We start from the raw sequence: 18,073 nt of genomic DNA on the forward strand, positions 1-18,073 counted from the left end.
CACACACACACACACACACACTTTCGAACATCGTCTACAGAAGACAGCTGTTTTCTGATTGGTCCAATGGCAGTAAGAGCTGACACATGGCCAGGTTTTAATGTTTGTCCATTTGTTTTGGTTTCAGACTTGCTGTGTCGACATCAGCATATCCAATATATTTCAAGATATGATATTTCATGTCAACAAATAATAATACATTTGTCTTCAGTTTATGTCATTTCCTATCAACTTGTATCAAATTGAAACTTTCGTTTCAACTAGTTTTGAGATCTACGATTTCAACACATTTGATATTGTTTCACGCGCCATTGTTTTAGTGTAAGAAAAACCGGATGGATTGCATTGTTTATATATTATCAGTCAGGCACAAGTTATAACTGGCCTACATTTGTGCTAGGAGATCCGATGTCATTTGGTTATTTTTAACCCTAATCCTTGAAAATGAACGCATGTTTGATTGGTCATTAACATTTAGCGCATTCCCCACTCCCTGTTTTGTGGAAGAAAATATGTTTACTTTGATTGTTTTGCACTACAAACTTCTAGTTTAAATTATAATCGGTTATGTGATGAGACTATTGATCGTGTATGTAGGACATGGCAACGAGCTATTGGTCTAAACTGCATATGTGACGTAGCAGGTCAGTGTTCAGGCCTTCTAAAACGATTTGTCTCGGTAGAACACATTCAATCAAACACAAACTTTATAATTGTGCTTCGTTAATGATTGTTTAGTTATTTTCATTCTTAATTCGATTGTAAGCGTTAACGGTGAGTGCCTGAATAATTGTAAACCGCAGTTGTAAAGTATAGTTTCTAAGTGACCGTAGTTGTAAAGTATAGTTTCTAAGTGACCGCTGTTGTAAAGTATAGTTTCTAAGTGACCGCTGTTGTAAAGTATAGTTTCTAAGTGACTGAAGTTGTAAAGTATAGTTTCTAAGTAACCATATTTGTAAAGTATAGTTTCTAAGTGACCGCTGTTGTAAAGTATAGTTTCTAAGTGACTGAAGTTGTAAAGTATAGTTTCTAAGTAACCATATTTGTAAAGTATAGTTTCTAAGTGACCGCTGTTGTAAAGTATAGTTTCTAAGTGAATGAAGTTGTAAAGTATAGTTTCTAAGTGACCATATTTGTAAAGTATAGTTTCTAAGTGCAAACTTATTTAAAGCTGCGTATGTTTAACTCTTTTTTTTTTGTTTGTTTGTTTTGTTGATAAAAATATGCATTAGTTTGTGATCAATGTCATAAAATGGTTCCTGCTGTTTTAATATATGACATTCCTTGTTTCTTTCTGTTTTTATCATCGTCAATGTTTACTTCTGTTGTAATCTATCTCAGTCAAAAGTTCCTGCTGTTTTAATCTATCTCAGTCAAAGGTTCCTGCTGTTTTAATCTATCTCAGTCAAAAGTTCCTGCTGTTTTAATCTATCTCAGTCAAAAGTTCCTGCTGTTTTAATCTATCTCAGCCAAAGGTTCCTGCTGTTTTAATCTATCTCAGTCAAAAGTTCCTGCTGTTTTAATCTATCTCAGCCAAAGGTTCCTGCTGTTTTAATCTATCTCAGCCAAAGGTTCCTACTGTTTTAATCTATCTCAGCCAAAGGTTCCTACTGTTTTAATCTATCTCAGCCAAAGGTTCCTACTGTTTTAATCTATCTCAGTCAAAGGTTCCTGCTGTTTTAATCTATCTCAGTCAAAGGTTCCTACTGTTTTAATCTATCTCAGCCAAAGGTTCCATCGTTACGAAAGTTTCGGGGTACGCTAGATCAACTCCAGTAGAATCACTAAACACTGACTAGCAGGAAAGAACTCAAGATCAGGGATGAAGAGGCTGGGATGGGGGGGGGGGGGCGGAGGTGTTCAGAAAAAATGTGATAGCTATATATTTATTTTATAAGATAAGATAAATATTTACTTTTCTATTTCTCTCTTTAAGCTCTTTTTTTTTTCTAAATCTTTTTTTTTCTCTTTCTGTCTCTGTCGTTCTATCTCTTTTTTCCTATCTCTCTCCCTCTCCTTTCTTACTATCCTGTCCTCCCACTTGATAGAAACTTCTAGACGTTTCCTAATGTCGTTGTCGTATAGACTTAATTGAAGTCAATTACCATTTGATGACATGCTATGAGCCAGGAAGTACTTGTCAGCATACTCCAGTGCCCGATCCTGTCAATACAACCTTCACTTGATTCTCTTAGTACAGTTCCAGATATCTGGAGAATCTTCTTTTGTAAATGTCCTTCAAGCAGAGTATTGATCTATTTAGTACTAGTTGTAGGGTTCGTAAAACAAAAGTTTTTTGTCATTTCCCTTTCCCCGTCGTCAGAACTACTGTATAGTCACGTCTCTGTAGAATTCGTCGGGGTGGGTTTTGTATGTCAACAAAAAGCCTAAGAGAGTTTTAATTAAAAATCAACAATTTGACAATGTTTACCCCAAGACTGCGGGATGGAAAAGCAAAACGTTATTGATCATTTCCTTACAAGCACATCTGGTCTGAAGTATTGCCCTCTGTCTAGAAATTGTGTCTCTATTGAAAAGACATGTCCTTGTCGTACACAGATCGCGAGGATTACTCAATGTTATATCACGTTGAACAATAAGAGAAACTGGAGTCGCTAGCAGAGATATTTGGTGCAATAGAAATGTGTCTTGGAAACAATACGAAGTACGAAGTGGAACTCTAGAAATGGTGACAGAGGAAGTTCCTAACAAAGAAAACAGTAGTTAGTATATTGTCAAAACGTTTCATCACCGGACACTTCCTGATAGATTGAAAAAACTGATTTATAAAGGAAAATTAAAGATAGAAAAAGAAATAAGGTACATTAAGAGGCATTAGGGAATGTGTAGTTGAAAATAGAGACCTGAGATTTAAGAGGTTTGAGGATAATTGACCTAATCTTTTCTCTCAATCTTCGAGATTCTTCTCGTATTCAAGCAAGTCTTCTCCCCTAGAACTTAATCGCCTGCCCTTATTTTTTTTTTAATGTTATTATTATTTTATGCGGGAACAAATTAAACTGTTCAAGAGAAACAAAAACGTACAGGTCTGTGTCAAGGCCAACAACCCACTGAGAAGCAGAGAACTGTTTTTGAATGTACTCAAAAGAAAGTTTGTCCTTGGCATTTGTTCTTTTTCTGTAATAACAATGGCCGAGTCAATCGATCCAAAACTAATGTTTATACTCACTTTATATACAACTAATGTTTATACTCACTTTATATACAACTAATGTTTATACTCACTTTATATACAACTAATGTTTATACTCACTTTATATACAACTGTTGTTTATACGAAAAGATACTAATTGTTTATACAAAAAACAACTGTTAATACAAAATATTTGTAAACAATTGTATCTCATCTTATCTTATATAACACAGAAGTTACTACAAAAAAGAAGATGATTATGTCCTACGTGTCATACATCTAGACATGCATACTAACCAAAGTCACTGGTTTTCCTGGCTAGCTCAGGCAACCCATTCCATGCACAAATTGCACTAGGGAAGGAGGAGTATTTGTACAAATTTTTCCTAGTATATGGGACGAGGAATGTGACTTTATCTTTGTGTCTTTCTGTAATTGCAATTAACGTTGCAGGTCATATTAACAAACGTCCAACAGATTCCCAAAATGTCAATGCAATACATTTATATATTTGAAAATAGCACAACAACTGAGAACTGAATGAACTGCTCGTATGACTGTCGGCTACGCATTATCCATCGAGTTTCGCAGCCTATGTTTATCTTTTGTTATATTCTTTTACAAATGCAGCCACCCCCCCCCTTTCCCATGGGTAGCTCAGCCTGTTTGCGTCGCAGAATTTATGACGTCATTCGTGGCATTAAATAATAGCGTCTTTAGTGTATCAACTTTCTATTATTTGACTTTTCGCTTATAAGTTTTTATTTTACCAACTGCTTCTGGTATCATCTTATTGTACTGACTGGTGAGACACATTCACCAACTGCTTCTGGTATCATCTTATTGTACTGACTGGTGAGACACATTTACCAACTGCTTCTGGTATCATCTTATTGTACTGACTGGTGAGACACATTCACCAACTGCTTCTGGTATCATCTTATTGTACTGACTGGTGAGACACATTCACCAACTGCTTCTGGTATCATCTTATTGTACTGACTGGTGAGACACATTCACCAACTGCTTCTGGTATCATCTTATTGTACTGACTGGTGAGACACATTCACCAACTGCTTCTGGTATCATCTTATTGTACTGACTGGTGAGACACATTCACCAACTGCTTCTGGTATCATCTTATTGTACTGACTGGTGAGACACAATCAGACTAGGAAACGGGAGAAAGTAAATTGAGTCACGTCTAAAAGTCAAAGTTATGTGCCCTGGCGATAGCTCGAGACGAAATGATACCATCTGGATGTGAGGCACTGGGACACTGGAATCATTCAGTCATTTGACTTTGTTGCGCTTAGAAAAGTCAGAGCTGAAGACTGGTCGGAAAATTTAAACTAATGAAGAACTAACTTGCGCGCGTGTATATGTGTGTACGTCACCGTACGTATGTTTAAAAGGATATGTGTGTGTGTGAATGTGTAAGATTGAAGCCGACTTATTCCCTTGACAAGGTGTGTCCAGGCTAAGAGATGCAGGCCTATGCCTTCTTGTTGGCGTAACAACCCATTTATATTTTTTGTAAACAAGCAACACTTTGAGTAAATCTCTGTGGCCATTGCGTCAGCTGACCAACACTTTGACCAATTTGAGTAAATCTCTGTGGCCGTTACGTCACCTGACCAACACTTTGACCAATTTGAGTAAATCTCTGTGGCCGTTACGTCACCTGACCAACACTTTGACCAATTTGAGTAAATCTCTGTGGCCGTTACGTCACCTGACCAACACTTTGACCAATTTGAGTAAATCTCTGTGGCCGTTACGTCACCTGACCAACACTTTGACCAATTTGAGTAAATCTCTGTGGCCGTTACGTCAGCTGACCAACACTTTGACCAATTTGAGTACTCGATGAGCTTGAATGTCCTAATAGAATTGTAGTTTTAAAACCTATCAACCATGACTGGAGCAGAACATCATCTGATATCTGGCCTAAGTATAACTCTTATATACCGATATATATAAATAATGTAAAATATAATATAAAATAATGTGGTCAAACCGACGTCATGTTTATAAACGTTTAACATTTCTTGAAAGTATAATAAGTCTTATTCAAGTGAAATATACAAATATTCAAATTTGTCTGGTTTTAATGACCTGTACGAAATTCTTCGCTACTTACTGGCTGATCGTTGTGGTGTAGATCTAGGGAGAACAATAACTTAAAATATCTGACAGTTAGATGGACGGTGGACTTCTTCCTTCCTCCTTCCTTGCTTCGGTCAAACAAATGTGCAATAACTGGGATAGTTGGTGTGATTTGTCCAAATGTTGGACCAGCGGAAGAATTGGGAGGGGAAAGGGGGGAGAGACTGTAAGTAGTCTCTACAGTGACCGATGTAAATAACTCTAATTAGTTGGACTCGTGATTGGCAGACCGGGGGGTGGTTCGAATCAAGGAAGTGACATGTATACATATCTAACTGAAGATGAAAATAAAAGAGGACGGGAGGCAATGGCCCCTAAATGTATCCCTCTGTGACTAAGCATGTAGAGTGAAACCTTCTTTTTATAAACATGGAGACATACGTTCAAATAGAATCTCTAGTTTGGGTACAGAGATTCACCAAAGGTCAAAATTGCCATGCAATCTGAGATATTTTTTGAGTGTCTTATTATGAGCCTCCGTTCGTACCCGTACACAAAAATAAAGTTTGAAAATGTATAAAAACTGAGCTCTCTCGTGAAAGGCGAAAAGATCTCTATAGAATTGCAGAATGTAATTCATTCATTTAAAAAAACAATAATGCTAAATTTTGCATCTTGCAATGCCATACTCTGAGCTTCAAGATTTGAATTTCTACATGTAGGTAGGCCATTACATTATTACGCAAAATTTGTAAGGCAAGTTTTATCTTGTAAATACTTTAAAATGTATTTGTTAGGCGATGGCCAATCACAACATTCTGAAGATTCCTTTTACAACTAAATATATACTTTTAATAGGGTCCTTTTTGTCATTCAAAACGCTCATTCGGTGGCGGCATCACCGGTCTATTGGCTGCCGACCCACCTGGACCTTGCCTGATTTCCCAGATATCCAGTTTGGGTACGACAAACTCATTGAAGCGGTCACCCAAAAGTTTAATCTCAAGTTCTTAGCTCTGGTTGTAAAGCCGTAGACTTGTGTCAATTAGTCTGACTAAAGTACTGAGCTGGTACAAACTAATTGGAAGTTCCACAATGTTTATCACATTTTTTTGGTCCAAACCCACACGACGAGCTTGTTATTGCTAAGAAACTAATCTTCTTGTCTGCTGAGGATCGCAGTTGTCTGAAAGAAAGACTGGGATTTATTTTTAGACGACTAGGAGTGGGAGGTGTAGAACTGTGAAACATCGGCCTCGCTTTCACATGGACTTTTACTTGAGAATATATAGGTCAGTCACTCTACGTCTGTACGGCCCACTGGACTTTACTTGAGAATATAAGTCACTTCACTTCATTTGGGTACTCTGGAATTTACTTAAGGACAAGGGTCACTATTTGTGCCAGTGTGTGGACTATCGGAATTTACTTGAGTTAGATGTGCAACTTGACCTCTGTGACCCTGCTAGATGTATGTGTGTGTGTGTGTGTGCACTGTGTTCTGAATGAACTTAGTAGAACAGGGTAGACATTACTGGCTAGAGAAGAGACTACTGGTCAGAGAAGACATTGCTTGTCAGAGAAACACTCATATAGACCAATAAACGTCTACACGCTCTAGATCGAAATGTCAGTCAGAAATTTAAAGACGTCTCAGAGGAAACAAAATGAGAGTGGGCAAGAAAATGGTTTGTTTGCGCAAACTAAAAGGTTTTGTTCGAATCCTCTTGTATCATAACATTGTTTGTGTATATTCTCATCAAAAGAATCATAAATTATGAAAATATTTCTATCTATAAACGATAACTTTATAACAGGCTATCAAGGTCCACAAGACGTTTTCTCCACGTATATTTAATATATGTGTTTATTAAAAATCGCATTCAAACATTGAAATGCAAGTTAATAATTATATAATTTTTAATAATAAACGTGTTAATATATATATTCATACACACAGTTAGTGACAGACACAATCCTCCCTTTATAGACGCTACACACACACACACACACACGAGAATGTGATTGACTATTACCACAGGTGCATGCTGTTATTGCATTGGTTCACTTACCCTGGCACGTGACCTTGTTGCTTATACTGTACCAGCTCGCCCCCCATCGAGTGGGACTGATCACATGACTCTGTGTTTACCTTTAATACTTCGGTTTGTTAGTGACTGGATTCTGATAACAATTGGACAAGCTTTGGGGAGTCTATCCATCTTAAGAAAGTAATGTGTGCTGTGTCTATTTGTAAATCAGTACTTGCCCTGGCAAAAGTGACTTAGACCAAGTAAGAATTTATCGCTTGTATTTCCCTGAAAGTTTGCTGAGATTTACTAGCAGAGGGCTCTTAGAACTGATAAAACAATAATTGAACTGTTGGAGTTAATTTTTGTTAAAAGCAAATCTTTTAAATAAGATTGATGAAGAAATCTAGATTAAATACATCACCCCCTCCCCTGACAAACTCATTCCTTTAACTACTTTAAAGGTTATGCTTGGAAAAGTTCCTAATCACCAACGAAGTCAAAGTTTGACCTTTGAACTGTTTCTAAAAGCACACAGAGAATACTTTTGTTGTTTACAGAGACGTGCAAATTTAAAAAATTATTATTCTCATTACCGTGATCTCTAGCGAAGATCCTTTTTTAGTACAGTTTGTCTGTCCGTGCGTAGGTCCTTCCGTTTTCTTTTGTACCTGTCACGGTAAGATCTTGAAGACTTAAAGCGCTATTGAAATTCCGATTTCATCATTGACTGTATCGGGTTCAGAGTTTGCCATACAGTATCCTGTGTTATATAATGGAAACAGTTTTTTCTTCATGAACATATATCAGTAATACTACAAATCTCAGTCTCCTGAATAAAGCTTTATGTTTTAACATTTATACAGTCTATTAGGGTTAGGTCTCCTGAATAAAGCTTTATGTTTTAACATTTATACAGTCTATTAGGATAAATAGAAGATCCTGCAATGGAAACTCAGTAAAGTAGTTATTTTAAAAGAAAAGAAAGTCTTCTATTGCCTGTTTTCAAGTTTCAAGTTTAGAAAATCGCAGACAAATATTGTCTTCCAAAATTCAAAAAAGAAAATGGTCTTGAGAGAAACAACAACCTAGCAGTGATTAGAAAACTACCACGTCTCCAGAATGTCTGGTGAAGTTGTTTACAAAACAGATGTAGTCATTTCTCTGACGTTTCCTTTGTCAGTTGTGACGCATCCCAGACACCATACAGGATCATTGAAGTACAGTTGGACATACACAGGAATAGGATGACTAGGAGTTAGGGGATCATGTTGTCTTCTAGACTTGTGCATGTTTTGTTTGTGCTTCAGAGAATATTGGACGAACTAGAAGATAGAAAATGAGAAAGTGGCAGATAGAAAAAGGAGAGAAATATATAAATAACAGAGAAAGAAAGAGATATTTAAATATATAGAACAAAAATCCTTTTCTCATTTACGAATATCGGTTGTTCTGGATTTTTATGAAAAACATTCTAACTCTATTTATGTAAAATCACACTTCTGTCGTACATTACATTTAATTTTCTAGCTAAACGTTTTAAAATCTAATTATCGTTAATATTATGTTCCTGATTTTTAAGGAAAACAACTTCCTAAAACCAAAGTATGGTATGAGAATCTCTCCACAGGGCTATGGTACATCTAATTTTCATACGAGACAATTCCAAATATATAATTAACGGTATTAGATTTATCTAGAATTCTATTTTTCTCTCACTGTATATACAAATATCCGGAACAATCTATTATAGATACTTAAAACTATTGCGATGTTTTTGGAAGGAAAATTAAAGGTTAATCAAATTTTCAGTAGCTTTTAGTTGTTTTTTTTTTTTTCGATATTAACATGACGGACAGACAAACTGACAGACAAAAAGCAAAGAAATGAGGCTTTGATCCTAACACATATATATATATATATATATATATATATATATATATATATATATATATTATATTATATATATATATATATATATATATATATATACATGTATATAATATCTTTAAATAAATACTATTAGAACTCATTGTGTTGATGTTTGCAAACCGTCGTTAAATCTCTCGTGATAATGAAAACATTTTTTTTTTGTTACTAGCCCATTGTGATGTGAATGAATTCTTTAAATGTAATGCTAAAAGAACTCATTCGATGCACCAATATCTACGAACCTTCGATAACTGGCTCGTATTGATGAAGACATTTTTTAGTCTAACTAGACCGTGTGACGTATTGGATTTTTTTCCTTTGACGTCATATGGAATGAATTCTTTAATTGAAATGCTGAAAGAACTTACTCGGTGCACCAATATCTATGAACCCTCGATAACTGGCTCTTATTGATGAAGACATGTTTTAGTCTAAGTATGCCGTATGACGTACTGGATTTTTTTCCCTTTGACGTCATAAGAAATAAATTCTTTAAATAAAATACTAAAAGAACTCACTCGGTGCACCAATATCTATGAACCCTCGATAACTGGCTCGTATTGATGAAGACATTTTTTAGTCTAACTAGGCCTTGTGGTGTAGTAATTTTTTTTTCTTTTACGTGATATGGATTAAAATCTTCAAATGAAATGCTTAAACAACTTGGTATAATAATGTTTATTAAGCTTCGTTATCTGACTCGTATTTAAAAAAAGGCATAATAGCTAGATTTAGATCTAATCTAGATTTTTAAACTAGATCTAGATTTTTTTACAGTATATTTAGATTTTTTAAACTAGATCTGGAATTTATATTCTAATTAAAATCGTTGTAGATTCTAGATCTGGAATTTCTAGGTCTAGTTTAGACTAGATCAAGATATAGAATTACAATTCCTAGACTTAAAGTGTAGATTTTGATTTCCAAACGTCCAGATCAATATTGCAATGCTATATTAACTAAACTACTATTTTTAAATTTAATGTTGCATTCAGTCTATTGATAGATTATCTAGGCTTTTTTTGCATAAATGTAATCTAAGTTATATCTAAATTATTTCAAATTTATATTCTAGATCTAGAAGATATAGATCTTAAGAATGCTGAATCAGAAGTCTAGATTAGGTAGATCTACATCCTTATTCTAGTTCCATTTAAATGAAAATGCCAATAGCTCTGTTGATAACTGTGCTGAGACATGGAAGTACAAGTACGATATATCTGTTCTTCTTTATTTTTCTCAATTACAAATCAATTCTGAAAGATTATCTAAAATCGATCGTCTGACATATTGTACATATCCGGTAGATGTCATGCCGTAATGTGTAATGTATCTCTTTATCAATAATAGGCTATTTGTTTGTAACCAGTTTGTTATTAAGTTAAGAGCCACGCCTGGTCGTGTGGTTAGCGTGCCGAACTGATTATCTCGAGGGTGCCGGGTTCATACCCTGCTCGCTGCCATCCTCGTCCAGCGAGAAGTTAATTAATTTTAACTTAGAAGAAACATTCGAAACATGTTAAACAGAAAAAAAAAACAACTTTTTTTTACAACGGCAAATAAATCTTTAAAACATCATTACTTTTTACCATCAAAATAAAATCACTTCTTGAATTTTCCTTGCGAATAGGCGGATCCAACAGGGATCCGACTCCGATGGTGTCCGCCTCTCTTTTTGTAATCTTGTTTAAATATGTTATTATAATTAAAGTTGTATAAAGGAGGTATTGTGTTTTTTCTTTTAAATGTATTTTTTAATGTTTTTCTGTTTATCAGATCAAAATGGAGAGAGAGAGAAAATAATGAGGAGAAAGAGAAAGAGAGAATGTTGTTTAAAAAAAATACATAAATAAAGATGTGATATAAACAGAGAACGCTATTATTAGAGAAATACCGAGAAAGAGAGAGAGATACAAAGAGTTTCCATTTGAGTGTCTAGATAAGAAACAAAGAAATGTGATGTGTACTTGTTGCTACTAACTAAAGTGTTAGAAGACTCGACCGTGTGACTTTGTCCAATCTGTCCAACAGTTTTATCTCATTCAGAGCCTCCAAGAGATGGATCCAAGGGAGGAAACACTGAAAACAAATGCAATAATTGCTTGGAAACAAACAATCCTTAGCAGGGCTGAGAGTCAAGGGAGGGAGAGCAATAAAATAAAGAGCAGGAGACTGAGAGACAGAGAGAAATACATGAAGGGAGACAGAGACCGACAAGATAAAGTATAGAAAGAGACAGAGAGACAGAGAGACAAAGAGTAAGACAAAAAAAAACAGAGTGGGGTGTGGAGTGATTTATAAGATAATTTCTTCTTTTGCTGCTTTTTGAAGAGTTGTTTGAATGAAACTTTGACATTCAGCCATGCACAATCCAAGTAATGGAGGAGTGACGCATGACATTTTAGAGCCTATATAGGATTATATTATAATTAAGCTTATTTCCCATTAGCAAATAGTCTACTTAAGTGATTTGTATACATTTTATCTTTTGAAAACATCTGGACTCTGTGACTTTCTACTGAAATCATCCAATAGCTAAATAGTGGAACGAAAGAAAAAGGATAGAGAGAGATGGAAAGAGAGAGAAAGATGATAAAAAATGAAGATTTATCACATTTTTGGTTAGTTTCGTTGTTTGTTTTTTCCATTACTTTGTATTAAGATGAATTCAGTGTGTATTTAATGTACAGGTTGTCATTCGGTAATTCACCTTCATCTATGCCTTAGTCTAGGACGTTGGGTCACCGCACAGGTCGACCATCTCGTTTGACTAGAATCTCTTACAGTCCATTCTGTGATGCTAATTCGCATCCAATTTTGTTCTCTGCCTCATCTTCTCCATTCATTTATATGTTGTTGAATTGTGCACTAATACATTCTATCATTTCTATTGTTTTGTTTTGTTTTTTCAATTCCTATTTCTTAAATGACACTTACGTAATGTTTCAAGAAACGCAACATTGAATCATTAATTTTGATAACGGCTCATTATCACGTATCGCTTAAATTTCGCACATAGTGCTGCGTGACAACACATTATAATTCCAGAAAGATCACTTCATTAATTATTGAACTGATTAAAGTTTATATTCACGTGATGTGGAATGTAGAATAAATCTAGCGGCTATTTAATTTTTGACTCATTTAGATGTTATTTTTAAATACAGATCTATATGGTTGACAGTTCAATACGGATGTCCAAATAGTTATATGTATCTTTTCTAAGAAGTTCAACAAGCAAGAGTTGAAGTCGCTTGAGAAGATGTATGTTTAAGAATGTCTCGCTTGCATCTCCCCCCGCGTGAAGCGAGGTACCAATCACCACTACATTTCATGTGCTACTGCTTTTTGTAATAACCGAATGTGTCTCTCTCTCTCTAGTAGAAAGGTCATGGACGCTGTGAGTCCTGTCTGCTCTCACGACCAGAAATGTTTCTCAAACACCAGCCAACAAAAAGCTTTGCACTTGAGCTAATGGTTGGACAAAGTAAAACTACTGCTGGGGAAAGGTTCACCAAGGTCGTGAAAGGTTCACCAAGGTCGTGAAAGGTTCACCAAGGTCGTGAATGGTTTGGCTTGCTACTTTATCATGAAGTTTAAAAGCCAAGTGGGGGCCTTTGAGAAAAAAGGTTAAGATATTAGTAATAGTTGGGAGTGAGCTATTGTTATTACGTAATATCAACCCTAAGATTGGATGTACATATCCTGTGGTTAAATCATCCGTCGGTGTACAAATGCGATTTTATTTCTGTATGAAATACTTCTTTGATCTATCGATCCTTTGCCTTTGTTTTAAACGAGCGTTTCTCAAACTGTGGACTGTTGTCACGTTACTTTTGGAATGACGATTGTGTCAAATGGGGGATGAAAAACAAAATTTAAGCATCAAATAAAACAAAACAAAGTATACATTAAAAAAAAACACACAGACAAACAACACAGAGCTTAACAAAAACCAACCGTTCAAATCAACTCAAAGTAGAGAAACGTTATACCTAGTTTCATAACCTTACTTGCCTATACACATTAGCAATCATGTCGCTATTTAATCGATTTGTGGTCGATTTTTTTTCTGTTAATTAATTTAATTTCAACATTTAGTAAAAACTATTAAATGGCATAGAATTATATTGATAATCATCAATTTGTTAGTTTATGAGATGATATCATTTATTTATATGTTTTGTTTCAGGTGATAAAAATGATGATTACTGTTGTTGGCATCTACGGGTTCTGCTGGCTACCCCTGCACCTAATCACCATAGCAACGGATGTCCACGAAGAGTTGTGGGACCTGTCGTACACCAGAGTTCTCTGGATCAGCGCCCACTTCCTGGCCATGAGCAACTGCGTTTACAATCCTTTCATTTACTGGTGGATGAACCCCAAGTTTCGCGAGGGCTACGTCTCAATATTCAAGCGCTTTCGCGCGTTCCTGTGCTTTTGCTGTCTGCACAACCGCGGCCGGAACACGTCCTTGACCTCACTGAACGGCAGGAGGTATTTTACCAAGTACGGTAACGGGTCCGGAAACAACCTGTCGCTAAGCAGGTTCGCCAGCAACACGCAGATGATGGAATGCACGGGGGTGTTTCTGGACGACACCCGCAAGTGCGACTCCCTGATGCTGTCGGAGCACATGAAGATCGCAGACAGGCAGGCGGAGTTCTCTCCGAAGCTCAGTAAGATCTCCGAGGTGACAGAAAATGGACTCAGCTACTACAGCGGAAAGCCGGCGTGCAACAACAAAGAGGACTTTGACGATAAGTGCTGCCGTACTTAAGGCTAGCTTGTCAGCATGCCCTTCACCTTGGCAACACATGTTGTCCTGAAATCAGTGCCAATCTTAAGCGACAGTCGTCATGGCTTCTGGAGCCACACTTAACTACTAGCCCTTAGTGGAATCAAACAGATATGTTTCTGTTAAACGAAAATAACTTATAGTTCAATGAAAAGCGTTCTAAAGAAGCTGGATTAAAGAACTGAAAGGCCTTTCTATTGGCTCAAGGCTCAAGTCTACCGAAAGAAACTCTCTTGGTGCTCAAATGCTGACAATAAATGATGCCTCACAATGCAGGCGTCACTTTTTTGTCCTAGATGAAGCAAAATGGAACGTCATCAACACAAATCATAGACTGTTGGTACACAATTTATTCCACACCACAGGCGAATTGTAATTACTAGACACTTGTTGACTTACCTTTGTTCCAAATGTCTACTTTACGTTTTGGTGATTATAATGTGTATATTTCTTGTACTTAACATTCGCATGTCAGCAGTCATGGAAAGATCTTTACTGAGACTATTAACTCCCTCTCAAGAGCTTAGTGAGAAAGGGTGGTGACGAGGGGCGACTACTCATGATTCTGCGAACAAAAATATATTTATGTTTAGTATGAGTTCAAAGTAGTCTATGGAAAGTGGTCTATGGAAACTAGTCTGTGGAAAGTGGTCTATAGAAAGTGGTCTGTGGAAAGTGGTCTATAGAAAGTGGTCTATGGAAAGTGGTCTATAGAAAGTGGTCTATGGAAACTAGTCTGTGGAAAGTGGTCTATGGAAAGTGGTCTATGGAAACTAGTCTGTGGAAAGTGGTCTATAGAAAGTGGTCTGTGGAAAGTGGTCTATAGAAAGTGGTCTATGGAAAGTGGTCTAAGTAGCCCACTTCCTATATTCTGATTTGTGCCTAATAACTTGCCCATCTTGTCAAGCTTGTGGATATGTCAATGAAGCTAAAGACCAGCTGGTCACTTACTCGTTCTTTCGTGACAATATTGTTGGTGGGAGATACCCCCCCCCAGCTTCCCCCAGTTCACAGTCAGGACCTGGATTAGTGGATTTTCAAGGGCCATCCTATACTATTCTGGGACATGTTCCAAAAGGCCTGGCCATTCTATTAGCCCAATGTATAGCTTTTCTATTTCCTCAAGTCTCTGCATTCCTCTGCAACGGTTATATCTATGTCTTGATGCTTTTTTCACGTCGCCACTAAGTAAAACGTTCCATGAAGTATTCTTTGATACCAAGTATTTTACTCAGAGCAACTGCCCCCAAAGTCATTAACACATTTCTTTCCTAACAGCGTCAATTGTTAAGTGTAGTTGACGTATCTCAGTGCAATCAGAGAAAATGTATTACAAATTATCGCTCAGATTTTTCATTTTGCAACTTTCCATTTTGTTGACGACTGGAATGGGTAATAGTTCTTGTCTCCAGCAAGATGATATACATTGTCATGATTTCAACTTTCTGTGTGATCTAAGACTCATTTCGTTTTTTTTTATTTCACAAAGATGTTTAGGCCTGAAATACTTACATAAATTTACGTCATGTGGTAAGTTTGCGATTTATGTCCTGTTGATGTACATAACCCATGCTCAGACAGAGGAACCATGTATAGCGGAGAACTCGGTCATTGCAGCCTGAGCTATTTCAAGTGCGTCTTCTTGCTGAAAGGGGAGATAAAAACTGAACTTTTTATGTTGGTGTCTTTCTATGAGTTGATATTACTGAATGGCCAATTGATGTTTTTAATGATCTCTTTGTCTTTGTATTAAACATTATCCTCACATTATCATGTCACTCCAGAATATACAACAAGTTTGTAAGGACAAAATAAACATTCTTGTGGAAGTTTTCAAAAACGTTTTGGTCAGCCTGTGTTTAATAGAGTGTGTATGTTGTTCAGCTGTGTTTAATAGAGTGTGTAAGTTGTTCAGCTGTGTTTAATAGAGTGTGTAAGTTGTTCAGCTGTGTTTAATAGAGTGTGTAAGTTGTTCAGCTGTGTTTAATGGAGTGTGTAAGTTGTTCAGCTGTGTTTAATAGAGTGTGTAAGTTGTTCAGCTGTGTTTAATAGAGTGTGTAAGTTGTTCAGCTGTGTTTAATAGAGTGTGTAAGTTGTTCAGCTGTGTTTAATGGAGTGTGTAAGTTGTTCAGCTGTGTTTAATAGAGTGTGTAAGTTGTTCAGCTGTGTTTAATAGAGTGTGTAAGTTGTTCAGCTGTGTTTAATAGAGTGTGTAAGTTGTTCAGCTGTGTTTAATAGAGTGTGTAAGTTGTTCAGCTGTGTTTAATAGAGTGTGTAAGTTGTTCAGCTGTGTTTAATAGAGTGTGTAAGTTGTTCAGCTGTGTTTAATAGAGTGTGTAAGTTGTTCAGCTGTGTTTAATAGAGTGTGTAAGTTGTTCAGCTGTGTTTAATAGAGTGTGTAAGTTGTTCAGCTGTGTTTAATAGAGTGTGTATTTTGTGAGAGCTTGTGTCATTCAAACTGCTACCATTGAAAAGATAACCGATATGTTAGATCTATAGTACACAACTCAACTGTGTATCTTACACGAAATACCACAAACGATAAAGCCGATATTGAGCATATTCACATTATTGCGATTACAATAATTTGTAGTAAAATCCTATTTCGACGTATTATTTTCAAACAGATGTTAGGTCTTACTAAAGATGCGTATGAATAAATACAAGATCTTATTTTTTTACTAAGAAATAAATGTAAAACTAGAGTTAAATGTGACTGTCCCTACCTTCCTACTACATTAGGTGTTATCAAAGACTTCCAATTATTTGAAATAAACAAAAAATCACAAAAAATTTTTTGTTTACAGAATTTGAACTAGCTAGCAGTTTATATCTTTACCCCCAGCAGAGTGTTCACCTGGTGAATGGACATTGTCTTTTCTGTAGAATACGATTCAAACCTGTAACATTCAGAGCGTTGTGGGGAAAATAAGACATTTAAATAAATCTCTTTCAGTTAAAAATGTTTACCTGCCTGTCGTTCCCCTGTTTTTCGATTGGGTGAAGGGGGGAGGGGGGGCGAATACATCTACTGCCATTCCCACCTAAACCCCTTGAGTGTGGGGTGGGGGGGGGCGGTCCTACTTTTATGGGGAAATCATAGTTTGTGAACAAAATTAGTTGAATATCTATATAAGATAAGCAACGTATTGATATGTAAACCCATTGTATATTATGTCGCACACACACTCTAATCTCCAATTTTATCATTAGTAAACATAAAATGAAAAAGGGTTGTACTAGGTAGGAGGGGCGATACATGCAATCGCCCATCGGACAAACCAATACTTTTTTTTTTTTTGAATTATAGTTAAGAAATTACAAATTTATAAAATTATAAGTTCAAAAAAAAAATATGTCACTAATATACTTTATATGTGCTATAAATTAAATTCTTATATCGAGTCGCACAACCCCTATTTTTTAATGCCAAATGCAATTATTTACAAAATTATTATAATATATATTATATTAATAATTATATAATATTATTATAAAAAAGAGCGAGGATTAATCGTTTTCATTCTACCGCCCCTCCACTTCCCAGACGAAAACATGATGTTTTAAAACAAAATAGTCAAACATGGCGACAGAGTAATTTCCCATAAATTTATCATAATTTTTTAAAGAAAGAGTTTGCTTTCGAAAAATTCAGAATTCATACGCAATTTTTCAGTATAAGAGTAACGATTGAGATGAGTTCTGAACCCAAATATTCTTTTCCTAGTCGCCTTTTTCCAACCTTTACTCAATCTGCTATTTTTCTAGTTAAATAAATTTGGGAATATAGCTCATAATTTATGCTTCAATCCTAAAAATGCAAACAAATTTAGAGTATAGTCTAATTGGTTCACTTAATTTCTCCTCCCACTTCCGAAATTTTTTGTTAGAGCTTTGAATTATAGTTCTGTAACAAAACAAAGTTACAAACATGCCTATTGAACAAAATGTATCACTTACAAATGAGCTTTTTCAAAAAATATTATTATTCTAATTTTTTTTTTCGTCGGCGATCTTCAAAGCCTAAATCTAAATATGTGGGGTATC

At 35.8% G+C, this 18,073-nt stretch overlaps 1 protein-coding gene across 10 annotated transcripts in view; it reads left to right on the forward strand.

Moving 5' to 3' along the window:
- LOC106055105 (RYamide receptor-like) overlaps positions 1-15,866 on the forward strand; it is a 217,814-nt gene extending 201,948 nt beyond the window's left edge. For all 10 annotated transcript variants that reach the window (XM_056020752.1, XM_056020750.1, XM_056020755.1 and 7 more), the window contains one exon: positions 13,418-15,866. In XM_056020752.1, coding sequence (XP_055876727.1) covers positions 13,418-14,008 — 591 coding nt within the window. In that variant the 3' untranslated portion in view covers positions 14,009-15,866. The remainder of the gene's footprint in view (positions 1-13,417) is intronic.
- The last annotated feature ends 2,207 nt before the right edge of the window (positions 15,867-18,073 follow it).

Source organism: Biomphalaria glabrata, chromosome 2, assembly GCF_947242115.1.
Source record: "Biomphalaria glabrata chromosome 2, xgBioGlab47.1, whole genome shotgun sequence".
Classification (NCBI taxonomy): domain Eukaryota; kingdom Metazoa; phylum Mollusca; class Gastropoda; family Planorbidae; genus Biomphalaria; species Biomphalaria glabrata.